We start from the raw sequence: 25,354 nt of genomic DNA, 5'->3' as shown, positions 1-25,354 counted from the left end.
CTCAAAAAATGTTTCTTGAAGGAAATAAGTCATACATTTTATACTTTGGAGAAGATATTTTAAAAATTTAAACCTCAATCAAAATTCCCTCATTTGTATTAAATTTAACAAGATACCCATTTTTTTGCTGTTTTTTTCTCATTCACTCTGACAAATATTTGATGATCATTTAGAATTTTGAAACCTTTAAAAATAGCTCTAAAGCCAGCATTGCAGGGTTGACATTTGAGGTTATTTTGAAATGGCATCATTTCTTATGGTTTTCCTCTTACACCTACTAGAATCTCACCCCCAGAGTACTGATGTCATTTGAACTTGCATTGTAGTTACTCACATTCATATCTCATCTTCACAAGCCTTAAGCTCTGCCCACAGATATGCATACTGTTTAACATACATGTCATCTGCGGGGGAGGGTCACCTATAGTACCTGAGTCAGTGGCTTGCAATTGCATTTGTTGAATGAATGCGTGAAAATCCCTAGTTTGCGATATGTGAAGGATGATTCTACGCTGCAGCATGAATTAGGATGTTGGAACAACCTCCTCCCCAAATTACATATGAAAGAATAAAATGTGGCAAATGATAGTTATTATTATAATTCACTTCCTACAAATGGAAAAGGTAAGACGTTTAATCATCCCTTTTAATTTCGTATTTTCTACTAAAATCTTTGTACTTTATGTACCTCTTATTTTCCAAGCCAAAAGAAAAATCTAGTAAAGCTGTACAAAATGTGAATGTTAAAAAAAAATTAAAAAACAACCCTGCCACTCTAGTTGCTGCCTTACTCTGCACTATGTCCTCAAAGCCTTGTCAGGTATACAGACAGCCTCAATAAATGGTTGTGGAATGGATGAATAAGTACATAAACACACACTGATAGTCCTGAGGCGCGCCTGAGGGGTCAGGGGAGGCTGCCTCAACGGTGATGTAGAAAACCCGAGTCTTCCATGTAGACAGAGTCGTTCAATCATTCACTGGTTGGCGAGCTTCTACCATATGCTATGTTCCAAGATATGGTCTGTGAAGATTCCTCTAGGATAGCACCATCGAATAGCACTTTCTGTGATGATGAAAATGTTCTACATAGAATATCTACAATGTTATTTTACAGACCATGGAGAATCCCTGGAGGTTTCTACTTGAGAAAATGACGCAGTTAGATCTGTCTTGTAGAAGTTGCCTCTGTGGCAGTGGGAGCCAAGGCCTGAGGCTGGAAACCACTTCTTGCACATTGATATTAAACACCAGGTTTGCATATTCCACAAAGGCGGAAGATAAGCTGGGGTAACAAGACTTCCTTATTATACAAATAATAATTACAAAATTGCCCTGCTGTCTCCCTTAACAGAGTGTTAGAAAAGGGCTGTTGGCTCGTCTCCCCTTCCTAGCTGGAGAGAGCGAATGGGGAGAAAACCATGCAGAAATCTCTTGGGCTTGCTTCACAGGCTGCTCCATGTGGAACAGAAAAGGAGAGTAGTAGCTTCCCTCTGACCCTGAGGGCATCAGCCGTTGTATGGATGTGCAGAGGAGGGGCTGTGGCCAGTCCTGAATCTGTGAGGGTATTGCCCGAGCTCCCTGACCTCCACCAAGTACCCTTCCTGACAGGTGAGGTGGCCTGAATGGGAGCATGATTTCAGAAAGTCATAGGAGAAAGAGTGCTGGACTGAGAAAGGTCTGAAAACTCTAGAAGAATCTGTGGTGTATGACCTTTGAGGTCCCTGCCTGCTGTCAGTTTCCATGCCTGGACTGGCTCTTCTAGTTATACAGCATGACGGAAGGTGTGAGGGTCTTCTACCTGACACTGGGAAGAATCAAACCAAGGATGGGGAAAAATCATCCAGGGCAGTTGAATGCTGGGAACCACGTCAATGGAAAGTCCTCTCGGCAGCGGCTTCATGATACTTTCAGCATTCATTTAAGACATCTTCTGGTGACATGTTGTGGATCTTTTTAATTCCGTGGCCATCACAGAGGTGGCGTACTGCCTGTGTTTCTAATTGATGGGGACAGTTGTTGACAGAGCATTGCCTTTGGGATTGCTGGCATTATGGCTCTTTTTTTTTTTTCTTTTCCAAAATAAACCCTGTAACATAGAACTAAAACCCCAGAATAAGCTCCAGATGTAACATTTTCCTTCTCCAGCTGTTGAAGTCCATTTTATCTGATTTTTTGTTTTATTTAGTTTGGTGTGGCTTAGCAATCAGAAAACAGTTAACCATTACTCATTCTAAAAAGGGATCCAAAATAGGAACATTTCCAAATTTGAAGCATTTCTTAAAAGGAGCCTGGATCCAAAATTCTGACTTTATCTTTATCAAATGCTTTTGGCAATGTTGAAGAAATCTTCTGGGAGAAATTTAATAAACATTTCTTGGAGGGACAGCACAGAGTGCAAACGTCAGGGTGCCTCTACAAAATGTATTGCCAACCTGATTTCTGAACAATGCTTTTGCACACTCTGAGCTGTGTGTTCCAGCATTTGGAGTTCTAATTACAAAAATCCAAAACTGCTTCTAGATTCTTCTCCTTCGTGACCAACCTAATATTATTCAAGCACTTGCCTAACATAAGCATTTCTTTCTCTGATAGAAACGGGAACCTGAAATTAATGCACACTGAGAAAATCATAGCATTTTAACTTCTGACTTTATTCTTTTTCCCCTCAAACGAACAGGTGATAAAACACTGTCTGTGTACAAAGCAAAAGGTATGGCCTCCTCTTCTCTTCTTTCACAGAGTGCCAGAAAATGTAAACAATATTTAGGTTGAACTTCTGAGTCCTCTGAATTTTCTGTCAGCCTTCAGAACAACATTCGTTTGTTTGTTTACACCAACATTTAACAGCATAAAGAGTAAAACAAGCAAACAGTCTGAGGCATTTATAGGAAGTGTTCAGATTGTGATACAGTCTTGTATCTGCATCGTTTTTACTCTGACAAAGAAAAACATTGCTTTAGGAAGTGGGTCATGTGGGTGTATAAGTGCTTCGTGGACAGGCCGGATATGCCATGGTTCTGGTCTGAGTACCACTGAAACACAAAGGGAAGAAACCTGTTTTATTCCTGCAGACACACAATGCATCCAGCTTTGGCTTTTTGTCCTCTCAGGACCTGATAATTTTTCTAATATTATGGCTGGAAGTCTACCTCAGAACACTTGCATAAATAAAATAGGTTACAGGTAAACATTTAGAACAGGAAGATTTAAAGCCTTTTTATTAACCTTCACTACTGTTTCATATTTTTCAAACTTCTATTTTGAGATCTCGGTGGCTGAACTTCCACGGCGGCCAGCATCCTGGGTTCCAGAGCTGGGGCGTTAGGTCCGTTACTTTGCTTCTGTGGAGCTTGGTTTCCTCATTTGAAAAATGAGGGGGTTGGATTTGATTTTCTCTAAGGCTCTTTCTAGCTCAAAAATTCCATGAATCTAATTCTTATCTGTTGCAGAAAATTCACAATACATGTAACTGTAAACACCCTCCATAGGAGATGGTATTACAAATTGAAACTTTATTGCTGGAGAGTTGCCAGTAAGATTATTGCTTTCACTGAATAAAGGTGGCTAGTGGTTATTGATGTAATGCTATGTACTTATGAGTTGAATTTACTTTGGGAATCACAATTTCAAAAATGGGTGAATGGGGTAAAAAAAAGATCAGAAAAATCTCACCTCACCCTCTTTAAATTATTTTAAGAAACCAAATTTCCAAAAGATGGGGGTTTCCTTTTCTAGGTGCTTGGGCAACGTAAGCAAGTGAGGGAGAATTTATGTTCCCTGAAGAGGGGGAACAATAGCCACCAGGGATTGTGTCCCTTGCTTTGGCTTTTGCCTTATTTTCCTCTCTGTTTCCATTTCCCATTCTTCATGCAACCGGATTTCACAGCTAGCTCATTTATTCATTTACTCAGTAAAAGTATGACCTTCTGTGATGGGCCGACCACACGCCAGGCACTGAGAACGCAGAGCTGGAAGGATTCTCTAACTCTGTGGAACCACCTGATTTCAGGGAGCCTCTGAGGTCTCATAACATTCTGCGATTGCTTCTTACTGAATAAACAGAATCTTCTAGCTTCTTTGAGCCTCTCAGATTTTACAGGGACTCTAAGCACATAGCTACACTTAATACGTAGGACCACAGAACTATTGGATGTTTGAGCTAGAAGATCCTCTAAGCTTGTGGATGCCTTTATTTTATATATGACTCAACTGGGATCAACAGAGGTGACGTGGTTTGACTAGTGTCCTTCAGGGAGTTCATGAAAAATCCAAGAGTCATTTGCTAATGTTCTGTCTACTCTACCTTAACAGCCTCCTTGTCAGGTTTTAGTGTTAAAAAAAAAAAAAAAAAAAGAAGTGTCCTCCTTTTAGCTTAGGGGTCTAAGGCCATGAACATGAGTGAAACAAAACTATGTACCATTGCCTGGAAATCCACTTGTGCATTAACCAGAGCTTTAGCAATCTGTGCTGAGTTTTGAAAGTGCACATTATCTGCAACAAAGAGAGAGAGTTAAAGTGCTGTTAAATACCAGAAAGCACAGAGTGACAATGTACCGCCTGGAAATGAACACCAACAATTATCTAGTCATGCAGTTGACATTGTCAGCAGTGAGTAATCACACTCGCTTATGGAAATGTCCCTGACTCTTAGGTATTGACCCTGAGCACAGGCATAGGAGGATGCTTAATGTTTCTTAAACAAAGTGATGCTGGCTCAGTATTTTTATGTGTAAGAGTCTTGCTTAAACCTCACCATCTGCTGTTCCGTGGATGAGAAGATAGTCTACATTTCTGAAATATTCTGCTCTTGCCATCACAGTTGAATTCTGGAAAAGGGGAAAAATTAACATTTTAGTTGCTGCAAGTTCTAATAGAAAACTAGCTAAATCATTGTGCAATGGACTTAGCACCAATACTGAAATTATGTATTGCTTTGGTTGATAAATATTTAAGAGTCAGAGGAACACATTTTCATCATCATTTGCATTACTTCCATCTGATTCTTAGTTTGAAAAACTGAAAGTTTATGTGTCATATGTTACATATGAGTGAGACCTTAGGCATAAATGATGCCCGCTCAAGCTGTGTAGGAGTAGGGGCTGGGGAGGGGGATGAAGAAAAGGGAAGTTAGGGAAGGAGGATGGGGAAAGAAAAAATAGAATCCAAAAGGAGTCAATTCCTTTTTAATGAGGTGTTTTGCAGCTGACAAAAGATGATCATACTTGCTTTGGGGACCCAGCAAAACTGTAAACTCTGAATGACTGCTTTCCAATTATTTAGCACATTTGAAATAAATTAATGACCTAAATCAAACAGAAAATGCTTACTTTATAATGCTCGAGATTATCATCCTTTGTTGGGAGGCCCATGAATCGCTCTGTGTAGATAGATGCTGTAAAACATATGAGTATATGAGTGTGTTGTTTGCATGTGATATGTGTCATTTCATTAACCAACAAGAACCCCCCACTCCCGAGTTTGATAACTGCTCATCAATCTCCCAGGTGGAGCTGCCGAGGAAGGTTCTTGCTGCCCTTTACTGTAACGCTCCACCCAAGTCATTGGCTCTGCAAGTTGCCTCAGTAGGGCTGGAGAAGCAATGCAGGAGAAGACTGTGGAAACAGGAGCAGCTAACGATAGAAAGGGCTGCTCTTAAACTTTTTCACTTCTACCCAAAGTTCTTCAGTGGGGGGAATGTTGAGCTAGGAATGACCTCATTATATTTTAAAAGAAATCACAAATGCAGCCACCTCTTGTACCTTTATTGGTGTCTTAATTAATTTGGGATAGAACTTTGTCCCCCAAGTCCTCCCCCAAAACACACACACACACACACACACACACACACACACACACACACGTTTTTTCTCTGAATGGAGATTCCCTACAAGTCACAATTGTCTCATTTCCACCACAAGACAGGGAAGAGGATCTGATGAAAGCTAATTTTTGTGCATTTATTAGAGTTATTTCCAAATAATCGTCCTGCATTGATGTTCATCATAAAAATAGGCACACACGGAAGGTGTACTTCTTGAACAAATTTTTGTTTCTTTGATTTCTAGAGCAATGTAACAGGCAGCTGCAAACGGTGGCATGGCAGTGATTTGCTTGGTCACGTCATGACTTTCCCTAAGATGTGCTTAAAAGCTAGTTCAGCTGCACCTGTGTGTGTCTGTGAAAACAGGGTTAACTCTGATTTTAAAGATTTGGTTCATCAGGGGGCACACGGTTTCTGGAAGAGAATAACTTACGTTGGGTTTTGGAAGAGTCCTTCCTCGTCTTAAAATTGCTGCGATTATTGCAACATGATTATAATGAATCATATAAACAACCTCATTTATAGATTGTATTTTTCCCAGTGATGCTGGGGTGAATTTTACTGCATAATTTGTTTTCCTAGCAACCTTAAATATAGAGTAATTATGTGTTAAATGTTTTCGCAGCAACATTTATGCAATGTTTCCATACCGTAATATTCCCAGCTGGAGACTGGAGCCACTGCTATTCCACATTTGAAAAGACCACTTCCTGAAGCAAGGGCCAGCGATGAAACATACCCTCCGTAGGACTATAGAGACATTGTTACAAGTCAGTCCCAGATTGACTCTCATAAACTCTCTAAGGTATTTGTATAGCAATTCTACTCACAATAAGTGCTGATGGGAGCTGGGGAATATGGATAGGGTAGATTAAATGTCTATCTTGCACTCTTGGTAGAAAACTCCACCAGACATGACAACAATTTCAGCTTAGTCAATTACAAATACTTGGTGTGCTGATCCAAACATGGTGTGGGCAGTTTAAGAGATACTATAATTGCAATTTTTCTGCAAAATTCTTTTTTTCCCCCCTCTATGTTTTTCCAACCAGGACCTTGCTATGGCAAAAACAGGATTTTTACTTTAAAAAAATACACAAAAAAGAAGATCATTCCCCAAAAGTAAAAGCAAGATACTTCCCATAACGTGCAAAAAGCTCCTGTGAGGCAGCACTTATATCTATATATTTACTCATTTATTTTCATAACAGAACAGCAAGGGAAGGACACAAGAACCTTTTGAGTAGTTTAAGACACGGCCAGAGTCTGTGTATAAGGTAGTGTTACGAATTCTGTTTTGAGGATTTCTGGCATAGCAGCGCAAAGGAGGAAAAGCCACTGGTGTCTTAAAAAATCTTACATGCCCCCCTCCCCAACTTAATGGAAAAATAAAGTAATACAAAAGGGGATACAAATTGCAGAGTCTGGAGTAGGTTTAGCACTCATCAATTTTCTTCCCCAGGGAATTGGTAGGTGATTCAGAAATGTGACCCTCATAACAGAAGGAGATGTGTGCCTGTGTCACTTGAAAATTTGAACCTTTTCCTAAAAATGAAGAAATGAACAGAGTGTCACGGTAAAGCTCATCTCTCCCTGGAAGGCAAATTTTGTCTGTATTAACCTGCTGGGAGAGAGATGCTTCCTCTAGGAGCATGGTCTATGTTCTGGGACATAGACCCTCCTCCCCCCTCCCCTCTCCCCTCCACCCCAAATGTGTGTGCTAGATTAGGAAGTGACTCTCAGGGCTTATTCTTGCCCCAACACAGGAACATCCTTACAAATCAAAAGAGGACAGTGTGACTCTCTAACTAAGGGTGTGCCTTGCTTTTAGGACTTTATTGCCACAAACTTCTGGGAATCATTTGCCCTCCGGTCTGGAGAGATCCTATCATCCTTTGCTACAGAAAAGTCAGTCTTGAGAGAGGGTGAAAGAGAGAGTGGGAGTGAGAGCCCTACAGAGCAAGGGAGAGACAGGAGACAGACGTGGTGAAATCAGGCAGCAGGTCAGTGGCCTGGGTCTAGTCTTAATCCGTGAAATACATGGCCTGAGGGAATAAACTAAACCATCTTGCTGAATTCAATTGTTAGAGAAAGAATGCTAACTAACTAGTTTACAGTCTTATGTTTCCAACTCTGGGGAATCTTATTGAGGACCCTTGGCTACAAAACACAGACTAAAAGTGGCAGCTCCAATTATACCGTGGCCTCCTTTCATTATACTTGGAGAAGAACTAAAATGTGTTTTAATAGAGGAAAAATATATTTTAAAATAGAAGGAACATGTGGGTTTAAAAATCATTTTGATAAGTGAAAATTCTCTATCAGGATCAAACTTTCACTTAAAACATAAGAATAATCTGTTTTGATCAGCAGGTTAGCAACAACTATTACTGAAACAAAAGATTTCTTCTTCCTTCTTAATTTTTGGTTTAAATGAAAGTAGAGTAAGCCTGAGTCCTTTAGAAATATGATTACTGTTTATGGTTTTATTGGAAAAGTGTGATCACTGCAAATTATAATACTGGGTTCTGCTTCTCCCCTCCTATGCCCCAGAACAGAAAATAGCATGGAGTGACATTTGAAATTAAAGCATTTGCATATAGTAAAAAGGGTTTTGAACATTTCTGTCCAAAATCTTAGGAATTATAAAAATATTAACTTGTATCTATTCAGTGATTAGATAATAGGGCAGTATGTAAATAAAATTGTCATGCTTTCAACATGAATACAAATTGCCTCTAGGAATTTGTAAAAGCAAACGAGTGTAGCAGCAGCACAATAAAAGAAGGTGTACTTGAAATTCTCAGGCAGCTTAGAAAAGCTGTTTCTATTGTAGAAAAAAAGAGAAAAAAAACCACCCGAGCTGACTTTTTTCTGCTCTCCCATGGGTGGGGCTCCAAGGCAGAGTGGGTGGCTGCAGAAAGAAAAGAACCCACGGAGCAGATTGGCCATGAGAATTCTAGAATTTTGTCCTTTGCACTTAGATGCCTTGCCATTTTGTTTAAATGAAGGATATCTTTAAAAACATTCTTAGAAGGGCACAGAATTTTGAGGGATTTATGGAATAGTACTCTGATGGGAGCTATAATGCAGATTGGAACATTTCACCTACAGACAATAATAATAACTAGCTAATGTTTGTATGGACAAGGTCATTGCAACAGTCTTTGTGGTCCCACAGGCTCTGTGTCCTTTCTCTCCCCCCTCCCACCTCCTCTTGCTCACTGGCTCTCTTGATGTTCTTTTTTTTTTTTTTTTTTGCGGTACGCGGGCCTCTCACTGTTGTGGCCTCTCCCGTTGCGGAGCACAGCCTCCGGACGCGCAGGCCCAGCGGTCATGGCTCACGGACCCAGCCGCTCCGCGGCATGTGGGATCCTCCCGGACCGGGGCACAAACCCGTGTCCCCTGCATCGGCAGGCGGACTCTCAACCACTGCGCCACCAGGGAAGCCCTCTTGTTCTTTGAACTCTCCAAGCGTGATCTAGCCCCAGGACTTCTGCAAGTGCTGCCACCCTCTGCCTGGAATTCTCTATCCCCAGAAATTGGCATGGTTCACTCCCTCCCATTTGAAGTCTTAACTCAAAAAAAAAAAAAAAAAGTCTCACCTGTCCTTCTAATCTAAAATTGCACCAATCCTGTATGATGCTCCTTGCTCCTTTCTTGCTTGGTTTTGCTTTTCTCCATCGCACTGATCATTGTTTAACATCCTGTATATGTTACTTATTTATCTTGCTTATTGCCTTTCTCCCCAACCATTCCCAACTCGATAAAGGTAGAGATTTTTGTCTGTCTGGTTAATGAATGTCTCCCTAGCACTGACAATACAATCTGAAACACAGTGGGAATAGAATAAATATTTGTTTAATATATGACTTTCCTATTAACTCATCTAACTCTCACACTGACTTGATGAGGAAATTATTGTTGCATTTCGTGATGAGGAAACTGAGGCTCAGAATAAATTTAGAGTAAGCGGTGGAGTTGAGACTCAACTGCAGGATGCCTGACGACAAGCCACTTCCTCTATATCCCTACATTAGGGCAACCTCTTTGGGAAGTTTTAAGTTCAGAGTCTAACATAGTTTCATTAGAGGTGCATTTGTCCTACTTTTACATCGTTGATCACACATAGCAATTCAAATTGCTTATAATTAGTCACTGGAAGAGAAGGGAGCTAAGATTAAATCACGAACTAATGCTTATTCAACACCACCTGGCTAGGTCTATATTAACAAAGCAAAGCCCATAAATGAGGTTGTTATTCTAATAATTTAGGCAAAACCCCTGCTGCTCTTCAATTGTCAGAATAATTGCTTCAATTTTTCTTCATATAAATTAGGGTTGTTCAACCTCAGCACTATTGACTTTTCGGGTTGGATAATTCTTTTTTGTTGGGTGCTGTCCTGTGCGTTGTGGGATATTTAACAGCATCTCTGGCCTCTACCCACTAGACGCTAGTAGCACTCCCCTAGTTCTGACAACCAACGACATCTCCAGACATTGCCAAATGTCCCCTAAGGGGCAAAATTGCCCAGGTCAGAACGGCTGTCATAACAGACACTTCCTAGGCATAATGCTGTGTGCACAGTGGATGTCTAAGAGGAAGCTAAAAAACAGGCTACTGGACTTTAATTTGGTGCCAGAAAAATGAAAGTGTAAGATAAAAAGATAAAAATACCTTCTCTCCCCTTCTTAATCTGGATAATGGAGGGAAATGTAAGATTTGCAACTTATTGACCAATTGACCAAAGAAAAAAATTGCGTGGCTAGCTTTAGAGTATTTCTCAGACCACTAAGGTAGCTAATACTTCGTAGAAACAGGTACTTATGGAACACAGTGATAGCTAAACAAACCCACATGGTCATTCTCAACGTCTTTCTCTTTCCCTTCTCCAATTTCCCATAGGTCTCTGCTTATTATACTATAAAAGAGCACTCAGAGCTATGGCCTATTCCTGTCCCCTTCTTGACTGCCTAAATTCAGGCCCTTGGTATTTGTTGCCCGTATTACTGCTCTCTTAGCCCTTTGGACCACTCTCTCCCCCAACATCAGGCTGCTCTTCGTTCTGCAGCCAAGAGTATCTTTCTAAGGCTCCAATTCCACTTCCTACTGACTTCAAGACCACTACTAAAAGAGGCACCCATGGAATCAAATACTTTTTGGTAATACTGTATTAAACAAAATTTAACAGGATTCTTTACTATAGGGGCTATATACACTATTATATAGACTTCATAGTTTACCAAACTATTAGACCAGAGAACATTTCCCCCAAATTTCCTGATACTAACATGACACCTTTGGGGGAACATTGACTTACAGGATTAAACTCATTTTAAACAGCATCATAGATATGTGAGATGGACAATATTGCGCTAAATATTTGAGAAACAAAGTTGAAGAAAGACAAAGTCCATTCCTTGATTCTTGTGAGAGCAAGCAATGCACAAACAAGATAAAGCATGGCAGTTCCTATAAAAGTAGTATAAAGAGCTACTGGAGCACAAAAATTCATATCTGAGTTGGGTCTTAAAGAACAAGTAGGAATTTTGTGTTTTGGAGAGAGGAAGACATGGGGAATGGGAGAAGAGGATGGGCATTGCAGGTGTAGGGAACAGGGCTGATCAACACATGAGAAAAAGGAAGCACAGACATAAAACAAATTATTCATAAAGAGTGGGGAGGGCTTCCCTGGTGGCACAGTGGTTGAGAGTCCGCCTGCCGATGCAGGGGACATGGGTTCGTGCCCCGGTCCGGGAAGATCCCACGTGTCGCGGAGCGGCTGGGCCCGTGAGCCATGGCCGCTAAGCCTGTGCGTCTGGAGCCTGTGCTCCGCAACGGGAGAGGCCACAACAGTGAGGGGCCCACGTACTGCAAAAAAAAAAGAGTGGGGAGAAGTGGAGGGAGAGAGACTGGAAAAGTAGGATGCAACCAGATTGCCAAGGGCCTTGCATGCAAGGAAATGTGTTTGGGCACTAGGCTGAGGTCAACATGTAGCCCTAGAAAATATGTAAGCAAAAAGGCAACATGGCAAGAATTGTGTTTTGGAACAATAACTTCATTAGCAGCATTGGAGTTTGTGAGACCAAAGCAAGGAGGCTAGTTAAGAAGTAACTGGAATAGTTAAACCTGTACCACCCAATCTATGGTCCATGTAAGTGGACCCTCAGACTCCACACTGGAGTACTGGTCGGGGGGGTTGCCTGGAAACTGTTTTAACACGTTCTCCAGGTGATGCTTATGCAAGCTAAAGTTTGAGGAGCTCTGATTCAGATTACATATAAAGAAACTTGAACTAAAGCAATGTCAGTGGGGATGATGAGAATAGACTCAAATGTTTGAAGGCAGAATTGATAGAATTTACTAATCAACAGAGTATTGGAGTCAGGGAGCAGGGGAAGCTGAAAATAGCTCTGAACTAACTAATTTGGATGACTAGGTGTGTGGTGAGGTCCTTATTAAAGATGAAGACTTGTTTTAAAGTAGACTGTAATACGTTTAACTTGGGCGAGTTAAGCTTGAGGCCTCTGTAAGACATTTGGGAAATATGATCAGTAGCCATTTGAAATGTGGAGCTCAGAAGAGAGAGGAGGGGGCTGGTGGCAGGCATCTGGCAGTCATCATCATCTTTGAAACCACATGGGTTTCCCCAAGGAAGTGAAGAACAACAAGAATGAAGACCAGACCCAGAAAAACACTGACATTTAAGGAATGGAGTGTAATGATCACAGAAACATAGAAAAATAAGAAGAGAAACATGTTACAGAGCCATGGATAAAGCTCACTCTCCTTCATGTGATGAGTGGGTTTTTTAAATCATCCCACACACATGGTTCTCTACCAAACCACTTATACCTAGAATGTTCTAGAAGTGAAGTTAAAAGGTGGCTTTCAGTTATTTCAAAGACTGAAGTAAAAGCAAAGTGAAACTCTAAGAGAAATGTTAATATTATATGTAAGTGTTCAGTTCGAAATGTGAATCTTTCAAGGATTTACTTTAGGAAGTTTCATAAAAATGGATGGTAAGAAAGGTCTTATCTGAAATATTTCACTATAAAAATATTTCATTTATTTCCACCCATTTGAATTCCATTCTGTTTAGATACTTAACATTTGATAGTTTTAAGAAGGACCAAATGGCTTGAAGTAACAACTTTCCACAAATTCATAACAGCTCTTCATCTGGTCACTGAGCTGAGAGATGAGTGGAATCCTGCAGATTCCCTTCAATATTGGGTTTCATTCCCTCCATCTTGTGCAGGCCGCGCTCCGAGAAAACAGCCAAGAAAAACAACCCAAGCACAAATGGCTGCAAATTGACTTGCAAATGTACAAACTCAGACCAAAAAGTGAAACAGGAAATCTTCTTTGAAGGGTAATTATCATAATTTATAATGGGCAAATCTAAACTCTTTCCCATATTTCTCTAAACTTTGTAGTGACTTCATTGCCCATGACTGATAAATGTTGCCACTTCCTTTTAATGTGTTTAAAAAACCTGTGTAGCTCTTCAAACGTGGGAAATTATCTCCAAGATCTATAACTAGTAATAAATAATTATTTCTCTCCAGTTAGCACAGATTAACGTTAGGTCTGGTAAAAGAATTTGATTGCAAGAAAAAAAAAAGAATCAAAACAGCCAAGATATATAATTTCAAACTTTATCTTAGCTTTTCATGAAAATGAAATGATGACATATAAAAGAAAAGGAATATATTAACCCTAAAATAACAAAGGAAATTAAAGTTCTGATGAATATGGTTCAGTTCAGTATACTCTTAATACCAGAAATTAAGTGAAAATGTGTCAATTACGAGTTAATTTGCTATACAGGGAAGAAACTAAATGATTGAAAAAAAGGAACAAACACTTAAAGCCACCACTTTGAAGCCCAGATTATCCAAATTGACTGTTTCCATTGACAGATTAAATTATGTTGCAACATTAACATTTCATGAGAAACCTTATAAGCGAACACTTTAGAAAATGATGAACCAAATAACAGGCATAAAACATACAAAACAACTCACCCAGCCCCATATGGCTATTCTTTTTTCATCAATGAAACCCATTTCTATGAATTTTCTAAAGGAAAAGAAACAAATTTTTAGAATTTTAAGTGTGTACACATGACATTTACTTCATTACACAAGCATATTTAATCCAAAGATTTAATAGAAACGCTACATTTTCTTTGTTTAAACACTTGCATAATCAGGCTGCATTTACAAATAGTTAAAAGAACATTATCATGCTTACTGCAAGGGGTAAAAGGATCCTTTAGACTCTATGGTACATCTATTGAGTAATACTTTCAGGGCTGTAAGGCCTCCTACCCTAACTGTGCTGGTGAGTTACTTGGGACTCAGGTTAAGAGACAGGCTCATACTCAGCAAATGAGAATAGACTGAAAGGGGAAAATGTTTTTTAATGCAGTGAACAAACAAATGGTTAACTCAGGTTCTAACACTATAGCCACATGGTTTTGAATTTACTATTAAATGCACTTAAGATATTTTAAAGAAAAAAAAAGAGAGACTGGCTCATAGTAACACCAGAAGTAATAGCACCATGACTAGGACCAAATTTCCAAATCTCCAGCTTTTGGAAAAAAGGGTTTCATTATTGCTGTTTTAAAATTTATTAATTCTTATGATTTTGTTTGCTTAGATGTTAATGTAAAAGAATTTCAACCTAAAATGGGACTGAAGAATATAAATGAAAAATTGCACACATGTGCCCTCAGGAGTGAGAGACTGATTTCCATATATGCCTGATTTCCATAAAACTGGTCATATTGAAATTTTCTTAAACGATAGGGAGTTAGTCAAGGGTTGCCTCATATCAACCTTGGGAAGTTTTGCTTATGGTTTCCAGAGGCGTGAACAAGAAATGACCCAAGTTGGGTTGGTTTCTCAAAATATGCTGAATTGAGCTTTGTTTGTAGGATGGGATTGGTTTTGTCTGCCCAGGGAGTAGTCAAAGCTGGTCTCTGTTTGTTTCGATTTTAATAGACTCTCACTGAAGTCTCCCCTCTTTCATTCCCTCCCTATAAATACAGCCTTCCCCAAACCCTCAATGGATGGGCCCATAGCTTGCTACAGTTTGTGAGTCCAGAATTTCAATTCCTCTGCTATTCCTGAATAAACTCATTTTTTTGACAATTTTGAGCTTGCCTTGTTTTAACCTTTTATTTAGGTTGACATGCATTATAATCACTGTCTCATTTTTGGTCACATCCATCCATGGAAACACATCCGTCCCTCTCCCATTTCACACTTAGGTACCCTCAGTTCATCATGGTTTGGACAATTGTATGCATCTTTCAGGATATGAACATTATTCATTCAATTTCCCTCACAGAAATTGAGGGAAATCCATTTAAAAATGAGTTTGAAAATAAATCTATCCTTAGGAGCAAGGGACCATGCTGAAAGACAACCTTCAAAAAAGTCCTGGGAAGCCCTCAGAAATCTAACTACATCATTGGTACAAAAAGAGAGTGTTTTAGGCTAATTTATTCCATGCTTCCTTGATGGCTCGTGTTCTAGAGCAATTGTGATTTATTTGGGGAGCGTTTTAATAAAAACTCAAGAAACTCTTAGAGAAGCAGAAGCAGTGGAAGAAAAAAGCAAAGTGGATGAGCCATTATAGAGGCCTGGATGGGACAGTGAAGGAAAAGAGGGGAAGAGCCAAAAGTGACACTCATGACCCCAGAAAAATACTATTTTTTTGGTTGCCTTAAGTGACGTTAATGCCCTTTCTCATTCTTCTCTGGAACTAGGACCGAGTGATTTGCATTAGTTAAATAATGGAATTTCTTAAAGGGATTTCACAGCAACCATTTTGCTCGTTGCATGGATTGAAAATGCATGTTTCTGATGCATAGAGGAGTTGGGCAGATGCCCGGCACAAACAGATGGGAAGAAGCCCCGTCAGTCACAGCTTACTCGACACTGATTCTGAGGGACACTGAGGGGTCTACAGGGGAGAAACGCAGTAGCAAACGGAAAGTTGCTACCTGTGTTGACGCTTGGTCACGGTAAAGTAGAGACAACGGGCAGCAAATTGCGGCATTTCGGCAATTCTCCCACAAACTTCAAAAGCCAAGTGAAAGAAAAGAAGGTTCACTTTCTTTGTCAAAAAAATGATCTTGCTGCTAGTGCTTGAAGCCAGTTCTGAGCCATAAAATCAATCGTGATTTTATGATCTCCCAGAAGCTAGCAATCATATTGCCTTGCATTTGGGGTAAAAGCAAATAACAGGTGATACACGGGAACAGGAAATTCTTAACAACTCCCTTCCTAGGTTTATTCCGAAAGGATGACATTTACAGGAAATGATAGTGCAATAGTTAACATGGAAATGAAACATTAACACTTACTGTGGAAGGACTAGGTTAAAGGTTAGCTAGATAATCTGAGACCAACAAGCCTCTATAAAATTTACCTCCAAATTCTGAAGAGCTTCCAGGAGGGTTATCAGAGATACTGTTGACAATGTGGTTAAATCAACAAAATGTTAATAGCAAGTGAAAAAGCATTTTTTCTAATTTTGGAGGCTGGACTGGACTTTACAACTTTTTTCTCATAAAAATAGCCTAAATCTAAGGTCAGTTCGAAACCTTAGTAATCAATTACTATTATTCTATTTTGGAAATGTTCTTATTGATACCATGTATAACAGTATGATATATTTTTTTTCTCATATAATCCTTCTTTACTGCTAACCCTGAAGTTATATAAAATTTCAAAACTGTGGGAATGTCAAAAATGCCAAACCTACCCCAAATGAGCATATTTGATCCTATAACTACTGAAATTTTAAGGGTCTCACATATGAACCACTTGCAGAGGAGCCTGAAGAAAGCAGGTCTCAGTTTTCCTTAAGCTTTGACCTCACAAGCGTATCCTTTGGGGCTTTCTCTTATGTATAGTCAAAATTTGTGCGGTTGTAGGGCCTCTCTTTTTTTCCTGCTTTGCTTTGCTTGACTCTGTTTCTTGACCCTGACTAGTATTTACTGTTGTTTCCAAATATGTACTTATGATATTTTTTGGTATATAAAAAATTTAGCCAGATTGCATTTCATAAGAGATTCCAGGGAAAAATTTCACTCTTTGAGGGGAGGTAATTTGAGGACTACCATAGAGGAATTGCAATCCCAATTCCTCAAGTCAGACGTTCAGTGTCTGATTACTAAAACACTTCTCAGGAAGATATGTGATTGAATTATTTCTAGAATTATCACTATAAGTCTATTCTTTTAGCTTTTGTTTTCTCAAAGCATAGGGTTTCAAGGCTTCCCTTTCCCTTTTGCAGGATAATGGTTTCAAGCAAAGCCAAGGCCAGTCCCAACTGGCATCTCCACTGCTGTATACGTGCTTTGCCATACAGCTGCCCCTGTTCACTAAGGTGAATACAAAAAGTTCCATCTAATAACCATGTTCCCTTGAGTGCATGTGGTTTATTCACTCTTCAAAAACTGTAAGTGCACTGAATATTGAGATTGTAAATTGCACAATTTTATACAGAGTATTGTAATAGCATATACTAATATTTCATCTGTTCTTGAATGGCTGAGTCAATTAGCGAACATATGCCTGATCTATAGTAGGAAGACATTCTTCAGGTTCCATCCTAAAAATGGCTCAGAGAAGGTAAACGTAGCCAATTACCGCCTCTGGTCCATCTTCCTTTCAATTCTAAATGCCAAACACATTTATATTATTGTGAAAATCAATAGAATTTGTGGCTTCGTGTCCTATATGTTGGACACCAGAAATAACAATTTTTGTTACGGTCTATACATGGGTTTCATGTTTAAATTTTCATTTCATCCAAGGAAAAACATTAAGAAGCTATCAGTTCTATCTGTTCTGTTTCTTAAGGTATCCCTCTTAAATTTGAATGCTGCATTTTTGGTGGTAAATAAATGCACAAAAATATAATGATGTATGATGTTAATGATGATTGTTTTTTAACCAGTGCCAAAACAAACCATTTTTAGCTCTACCAACTTTGGAAAGTTGAATTACAAACCATAATTTACATCTCTGTCTTTTGATGTTGTCCCAGGATTACATGTCCTTGGTGTTTATTGCATGGTTTAAATACAAATAAATGTGACCCGACCCACAATGCCAAAAACAATACCGTAAAGAATTACGTCTATAATGCTGACAATTGTGTTAATGTTCTTAAGGCGTACCACAGTCTTTACATGAACGATTGAATCTCAGAGTTTTTCTTTGAACTATCTTTTCTATCACTCTCTATCAGGCCGAAGACTCCCTCAAGAATGTTAAAATAGTGGAAAGGCCAAAAATCTGGATCAGTAAGAAAGACGGAGCCTCCTAGAAGTTAGGTGTGAATGATGCCTACAGATTGTATAGTGTTATTTAATAACTTATTTATCAATTTTTCAGATTTAACTCAAATCGACTTTGTTTTTCATTGAATGTTTTAGGTGTAAGTGTGTGTATATTACTGTTCACAGAATGAAAGAAAAATTTGAAAGCATATGGGTTATGATTACTTTTCTATTTAAAAAAAATAATTACTTGTGAGTCAAAATTCTTCTGCTTTGATTAGAGACAAAAAAATACAGAAAAGTGTTGTCTGGGCCTGGCTCCTAGTTGTTAAATATAATCTGTGTTGTGTGTGCTGCATTGAAATCAATAACTGCTGATGATATTAAGATGATAAAAGAAACATACAAATTAATTTTCTAAATTGCTCTTTGCTGTGAAACAGTGTTTGACCTTTAGACATCACTCATGCACATATATCCATGACTAAGAGTACAGTCAGCCTGTGTTAGCTTTTACATTTACAAACTAGTATTCCCCAACTTCACCTACTCACATCATAATAACAGAAACCCAACAACTATACAGAAATATCCAGAAGAATCCTGCACAGTGTTTCCAAATTAGGAACAATTTTGGTGACTCTATTCTTTTTGTTTCAGGAAGAGATGATTGAGCCATAAATTGTGGTTGAGAATGTAGTTGGGAAGAAGAACTCAGATTATAAATCTGTCTTTCCCCTACATGTTTTGGTAGATTTCTGTTATGTAAAAGAAATTTTTTGTCGAATGAAAATAGGAAAACACATTCTTGCTAAAATAGCTAGTTTAATTACAAAAGAATGCTAATATCTATAAGTATATAGTGCTGATGAAATCTTGAGCCATTTCTAAATTTATGAGGTAGAATCCACAAGGCTTGAGCAAATTCAGATGTCTGGTTTCCTACAGACCATCCCTAGAGTTATACAAAGTTTTCTGCTAATTGTGAGCCATGGTAATGAAAGTCTGTTAGAATGACTGAAACGTGGAAAGAGAGTATTTATCATCTTTCACCATAAATCCTTTTTCTTCTCTCTTCCGTGAATAATTTTTTCTTATATTGGGTAAAAATATCACTTTAAGGTTAATGATAGCTTTAGATGAAGTTAGGAAAATGGACAAAAAATATTTAAGACATTAAGGATGGGGAAACCCGAGAATGACTGCATGACTTTTGCTGACATCAGTTTCTGTTTGAATGAGAAGGCGCTCACCTGACAGCTGTGATCTGGTCCTCAACTTCATAAACACCCAGCTTTCGATACACTGCATACAGAAGTTTGTCACCTTGGAAAGCTGTTCCTCGACCATCCACCAAGGCAATGACTATCCCTTCCTTACTTGCAAGATAAGATATCCAACTAATAGAGAATACAGACCTTACACTCTGACTGCAGGGACCACCATACCTACAGAAAAAAAGAAAAAGATAGAATCTCTGATTCCTTTGTGAAACTCAACTTCCCATCATGGCCAAGAATTGCCTTTAGTATTTCCCAGTACATTTGTATGATAAAATTTCAATAACAGTGGCATTAGAACTGGCTCAAAATCAAGAGAGGACCAGGCTTTTCCCAGAGGTTTGCTACAAGGAAGTTGTTTTGGGACACAGCCTCTCCTATTCCCCAAAACGGATACATCTAGGGTTGGCATTTCAAGGAATATGTGTGGGTTTTTCGTCATTTCTGCCACCTGCCACTTGCTAAAAGCAGGCATAAGATATACTAAAAAAAATGCATGGTGTTTTAAGCAAATTGTGTGTAGGTCAGCACTGATTTTGGGTGTGATTCCACAAAATGTATTCCATTCCCTTATTTCATTTCTAACTCAATTACATAAGATGTTAAGATGATTTACAATATTTTTTGGCTGCAATTTCTCTATCTCAAAGGTATTCTGACACATTAGGCAATTTGCCATACAAAGGAAATTCAAAACAGTAAATGCAAGCAAGTCCATCTAAAAATCTCAAAACTTTCTCAGGCTATTTTAAATAGCCATATTTTATTTACTCTGATTAGTTGGGGAATATATAAAAACAGCATCAATAGGAACTGTTACAGAGGAGAATGGTTCATTCTATCTCACAAATGTGTATTTAATCCAACATATTTTCAGTAAATAGTTTTTAAACCAAAGAAAATATTACATACACTTGAATTAGCAAGGGATACTTCTTTGATCTGTCAAACCGAGGAGGAAGAATCATCTTGTACCATAAAGCTTGAAAAACAAAAATAGAGAAAAATCTTCATTCCACTATACTCATAGCATTATTTATTTTCTTTAATAACAACATATAACATAAAATCAATTTATAACTAGTAAATTGTTAAGAACAAAGACTATGTTTTACTTGATTTTTATTACATATTTTTGTCCAGTTTACAAATTGCTAGAAATGTTGAACTGTTATTTTTCTAGAAGCACACATTTTAAAATGAGATAAACTCTTTTTAAAAGTATCAGTGTTGAAATGGAGCTATAGAAAAGTATAAGATCAACCTATTCACAAACATATGAAAGATATTTCATAAAAATTTAATGTGACAGTAAGATTTTTAAAATTAAGATCCTGTAATATTGTAGAGATTGGATTATAATATTTACCCTACAATTTTGTTTTAAAAAAGCAAAAGCTGATAAGTGTTCAGCTTCATATCTATTCATGAGAAATTTTTAAAAGGTCTTACTAATATCATCCACTTCAAGTTTCTTAATTTCCTCTTTAGGCAGCTGGATATTTTTCAAAGCATTTTCCAATTCCTTGTTTTCTTCCAGGATTTTAATTTCTTAAAAAAAAATAAAATGTTCATTTTTAATTAATAGAAATTCCATAGGAAAATTCTTTCTTAAAATGTCTTTGGCTTTACTATGGATGAAACTGAAACTGTATAAGGATTGCTTAAGGAGTTTCATATTGACAAGGATATTTTTAATCCAGCCTTTAAAGCAGGGATGAACTTACGAAGGACATCAGTCATTGTCTCTTAAACAGACCCTGATGGCATCAAAATACATTCTGAGCAGAATCACAGAAGTAACAATGTTTATTCAGCCACATTTTCCTGTTTCTAACTTTTCTTTTACAACATGAAGCCATGACCTGAGTAGGTGACATTTAAAAAAATATATTTTCACTGAAAAAGTGGTAGAAGCAAAATCTATATTGCTGAAACCTCAAATTTAAAATAATTAAGTATGTATTATAGTTACAAAGTTTGTTTTAAAATCTTCAATGTGTAAGGTCAAATATTAATTCTGTGATTTTTTTATATCTATTTCTTTCTTAAACTTTTCCTGCTGTACTTGCTTAATATAGGATCTTCTTCCTCTTTTTTTTTCTTTTTGTGATATTCTTCCTTTTTTTTCTTTTTGTAATTGAATTACTGTGCATCCTATTCCTTCAAATCCTTTCTTTCAAGGTAGTTATATATCTTAAAAGAACAACAGTATATACACACTATGATTTCTGTCTTTCACCTTAAAAGATCTCCTAAAAAAACTGTTGTTTATCTTTGAGCTTAGTTATGTTTCACACTTTAATTTTTGTAACTGAACAAATATATTGATCTCCTGATGCTGAAGATCAGTGATACATTCGAATGGGTTTCTAGCAGTAGAGGACTTTTTGTAAGCTTTGTTTTGACCTGGATAGATATTAGGTATCGTCTAGAGAGAAGTTAGATTTTTGTATAATAAGTGGAGTTTGTGGCTTTATTTTTTTATTTTTTGCGATACGCAGGCCTCTCACTGCTGTGGCCTCTCCCGTTGCGGAGCACAGGCTCCAGAAGCGCAGGCTCAGCGGCCATGGCTCACGGGCCCAGCCGCTCCGCGGCATGTGGGATCTTCCCGCACCGGGGCACGAACCCGTGTCCCCTGCATCGGCAGGCGGACTCTCAACCACTGCACCACCAGGGAAGCCCATGTGGCTTTATTTTTTAAAAGAGGGTCTGGATGACTTCTGAGATATGCCAGTTCCGTGGTCTCCTTGTTTTTGTGCCTTTTTAAAAAAGTGGTCCTTGAAGATGGGGAGCTGGGGGGAGTACTTGTAACTACACTAAGTTTGCCAAACCACTTCCCTTGTAACTCTCAGTTTTCATATACTCATGGCATTTTGCTCCAAAGTGTTATATTTAATCTTAGAACAAGTATAGATGTTTTAGTATGAGTTGTATAAGATACATAATACATTTCATTTTAACTTTGGACAATCTATCAGGAAAGAGATACTTGTGGCAACTTAAAAGTTACAACTAGAAAAAGGGATAGCAGGGGGCGGGGAGAAGGATAAATTAGGAGTTTGGGATTAACATATACACACAACTATACATAAAATAGATAAACAACAAGGACCCTACTGTATAGCCCAGAGAACTATATTCAATATATTATAATAACCTATGATGGAAAAGAATCTGAAAAAGAACATGTATATATGTATAACTGAGTCACTTTGCTGTACACCTGAAACTAACACAACATTGTAAATTAACTATAATTCAATTTAAAAAGTTAAAACTAAAAAAGAAAATAAAATGTATACTCAATTATAACCACAATGCAGCCAGCTCTTCCTTCTTGTGTGGGTTCTCAGTGTGGAACTGTCAAGGATAAAGGGAATCTATGTGGAGTAAGCACAAAGAATGGCTGCAATATTTATTTATGTAGACCATGTTTATCAGTCTGTAGACGGATACTGGAAGTCAGAGACAACACGCAGATGTTGCCTGGTTGGGTTGACCTTGATTCCTTTTCTATTCTGTTCCTAGCTACTGAAATTTTCTGATTCATGACTTACTGAAATGACGAGTTGAATGGAAAATCTTATTAAAGCTTCTACAGTCCAGGGTTGCATTTTTATGGATAGTAAATGTGCAATTTTCCCACCCCTTGGAGGCAATATGGAACTTCGTAGGTCTGTGAGGAGAGGGAGGGGCGGCAATTGGACTTCTCTATGTGGCTGTGCATTAGCAATGCATAATGTGGCGAGGAGTGCTACAGCCCAGACTGTGCCTTTCACCTTCTTTCACTCATCATTGTATACTCAGCACTCAGCATGCTCGGTACCAAGGGCATGATATGTAGTATGTGCTCTCCAAATGTTTGAAGACTCTTCATTACAATGAAATCAAGTGGTAAGAATGATGAATCATATGTGAGATTTTTGTTTAAATCATATTAACTATGACATATTGTTCATTGATTAAATTATGTGAAGAATCTGCAGAAAATCTGATAAATAAAGTTATTCAATCAGTTAGGTAATTTTAATGAAGATCTGCTCTGCCCGAAGCAACTAAGCCTCACCTGGGCCCTCCATGTCAAGTGTCAACTCTTCTGGGTTTTTATAGCATCTGGTTCAAGTATTATCTGTTATTTTCCAATGACTTTACCCCACTTCTCAGAGAAAATGAAGCCACTGCACTGTTTTCTACAAACTTTCATATAATTACATCGGTAATTTCCTCATTCTCTCTCATCACAATGCTGGAGATTAATGTCCTCACCTGTCTCTGGACTCCACTTTGCCCACCTTCTCGGCGACCTCCCTCCTTTATGCCTTCAACCCCTTTTGGTCTCCAAATTTCTTCCATCAGCATTCAACCATGCTCAAATATTTATCAGCTTTCAAAAACTAACTTAAACCTCTATCAGTCTCTTCCAGTCATTATCCCACCTCTTTGCTCATCAGTCAGACCTACTGAAAATAGTCTCTTTTTATTTATTTACCTCCTATGCAGACCTAAATTTGCTTCAGTCTGGCCTCTACCTCCACTGCTCCAATGAAACTGCTCTGACCAAGCTAATGCTCATCCTTATTTCGCTAAGCTCACTGATTTAGAGCAGGTCTTGCTTCACTCTCCGAAGCACTTGACACAGATAAGCACTCTCTTTTTCTTGAGACCCTCTCTTCCCCTGCCTTTCATGACTCCATATACTCTCAAGGTTGTCCTCCTTCTTGTTCCCCCTTGGTCTCCTTTACAGGTTCATTTTTCGCTTTGCATTTCTTGTGTTGGTTTTCTGCACAGTTTTACTCTAGGCTCACTTTCCACTACCCCTGCCCACCCTCATTTTCCCCACTCTGCTGCATCATCCATTTCCATGGACTTAGTAACCATGTATTCCATAAATGAATGACTTCATGATCATTCTCTTCAGTTCAAACAATCCTCCAACATCCAGTTCCAAAACTATGTCACTCCAGGACAGCTCTTCTTAGTTATATGCCATCAGTACCTCAAACTCAACATTGAAAACAAAATTCATCCTCTCTCCAAAATGTTCTCTGCACTGTGAATCCCATCTTTCAGTAAAGAGTATCAATACCACTCCACTTGAGCAAGCTAGACATCCAAACAGCATCAATCCCTCCTTTATATTTATGAGTCTTAAAGTCGATGTAGCTATCATTAGGAAACATTTCCTAAGCCCCCTACCCCAGATGAGGTGCCCTGCTTATATGTTTTTATGCTATCTCTATTTCCCCTATCTTAATACCTTACCCCACTGTGTTGTAACTGCCCATTCACACGTTTGCATTCCCCACTGATCTATAATCTCCTTGAGGACAGGGACCATATCTAACCCAGTATCTGTTCATTTTAAGGATCTAGTATCTAGTACAGTGTCTGTTTTAATGTAATAGTGCTTAATAAATATCTATTGAATGAAAATTTGGGGCACCAAATGCAATGGAAAATGGCTGAGAAAACTAGAAATAAATAGAAGAAATATCATCTGCTCTAAAAAGCAACTCCAAAACTTATTTGGGGATTTATTAAAAATACAGATTCCCTAGGCCAATATAAGACCTACTGAACTGGAATTTCTGGGGACAGCCTGAGAATCTGTATTTATAATAAACCTCTCTGGAGAATTTCATCATGAGGCAAGTTTGCAGAACTGTGCTGTAAAAGACTTTGCATTATGTTTTGAGAGTTAGAAAATAGATAAATACATATGACATATATGAGACTGACATGAACACTGTCCCTGTTTTGTAAGTATTGGGTGAAGTAACAAGGCTTTGCAAGCAGTACAGAAATTTGTATCTGGCAAGAATATGAGAAGGATAGTAAGAAAGTAGAAACTCATTAAAAAAAGGAAGCTGACTTTTATTTTGCGGTCATGATAAAATGAGAATTATACATTACAAATTCCAAACTATTCTTGCTTT

The 25,354-nt window shown here is 38.2% G+C and overlaps 1 protein-coding gene across 2 annotated transcripts in view; it reads right to left on the bottom strand.

The window, feature by feature from the left end:
• Window positions 1-2,633: 2,633 nt before the first annotated feature.
• The window catches only part of FAP (fibroblast activation protein alpha), a 71,341-nt gene continuing 48,620 nt past the window's right edge, over window positions 2,634-25,354 (bottom strand). For both annotated transcript variants that reach the window (XM_067741729.1, XM_067741728.1), the window contains exons 18-26: window positions 20,868-20,966; window positions 20,328-20,397; window positions 19,389-19,583; window positions 13,856-13,910; window positions 6,475-6,574; window positions 5,331-5,395; window positions 4,757-4,829; window positions 4,421-4,494; window positions 2,634-3,035 (exon numbers count right to left, since the gene is read on the bottom strand). In XM_067741729.1, the coding sequence (XP_067597830.1) occupies window positions 2,934-3,035; window positions 4,421-4,494; window positions 4,757-4,829; window positions 5,331-5,395; window positions 6,475-6,574; window positions 13,856-13,910; window positions 19,389-19,583; window positions 20,328-20,397; window positions 20,868-20,966 (833 nt within the window). In that variant the 3' untranslated portion in view covers window positions 2,634-2,933. The remainder of the gene's footprint in view (window positions 3,036-4,420; window positions 4,495-4,756; window positions 4,830-5,330; window positions 5,396-6,474; window positions 6,575-13,855; window positions 13,911-19,388; window positions 19,584-20,327; window positions 20,398-20,867; window positions 20,967-25,354) is intronic.

Source organism: Pseudorca crassidens, chromosome 6 (genome assembly GCF_039906515.1).
Source record: "Pseudorca crassidens isolate mPseCra1 chromosome 6, mPseCra1.hap1, whole genome shotgun sequence".
NCBI classification, from domain to species: Eukaryota; Metazoa; Chordata; class Mammalia; order Artiodactyla; family Delphinidae; genus Pseudorca; species Pseudorca crassidens.
Note: the sequence above shows the minus strand (reverse complement) of the source record. Positions and strands in the feature narration are given on the sequence as shown.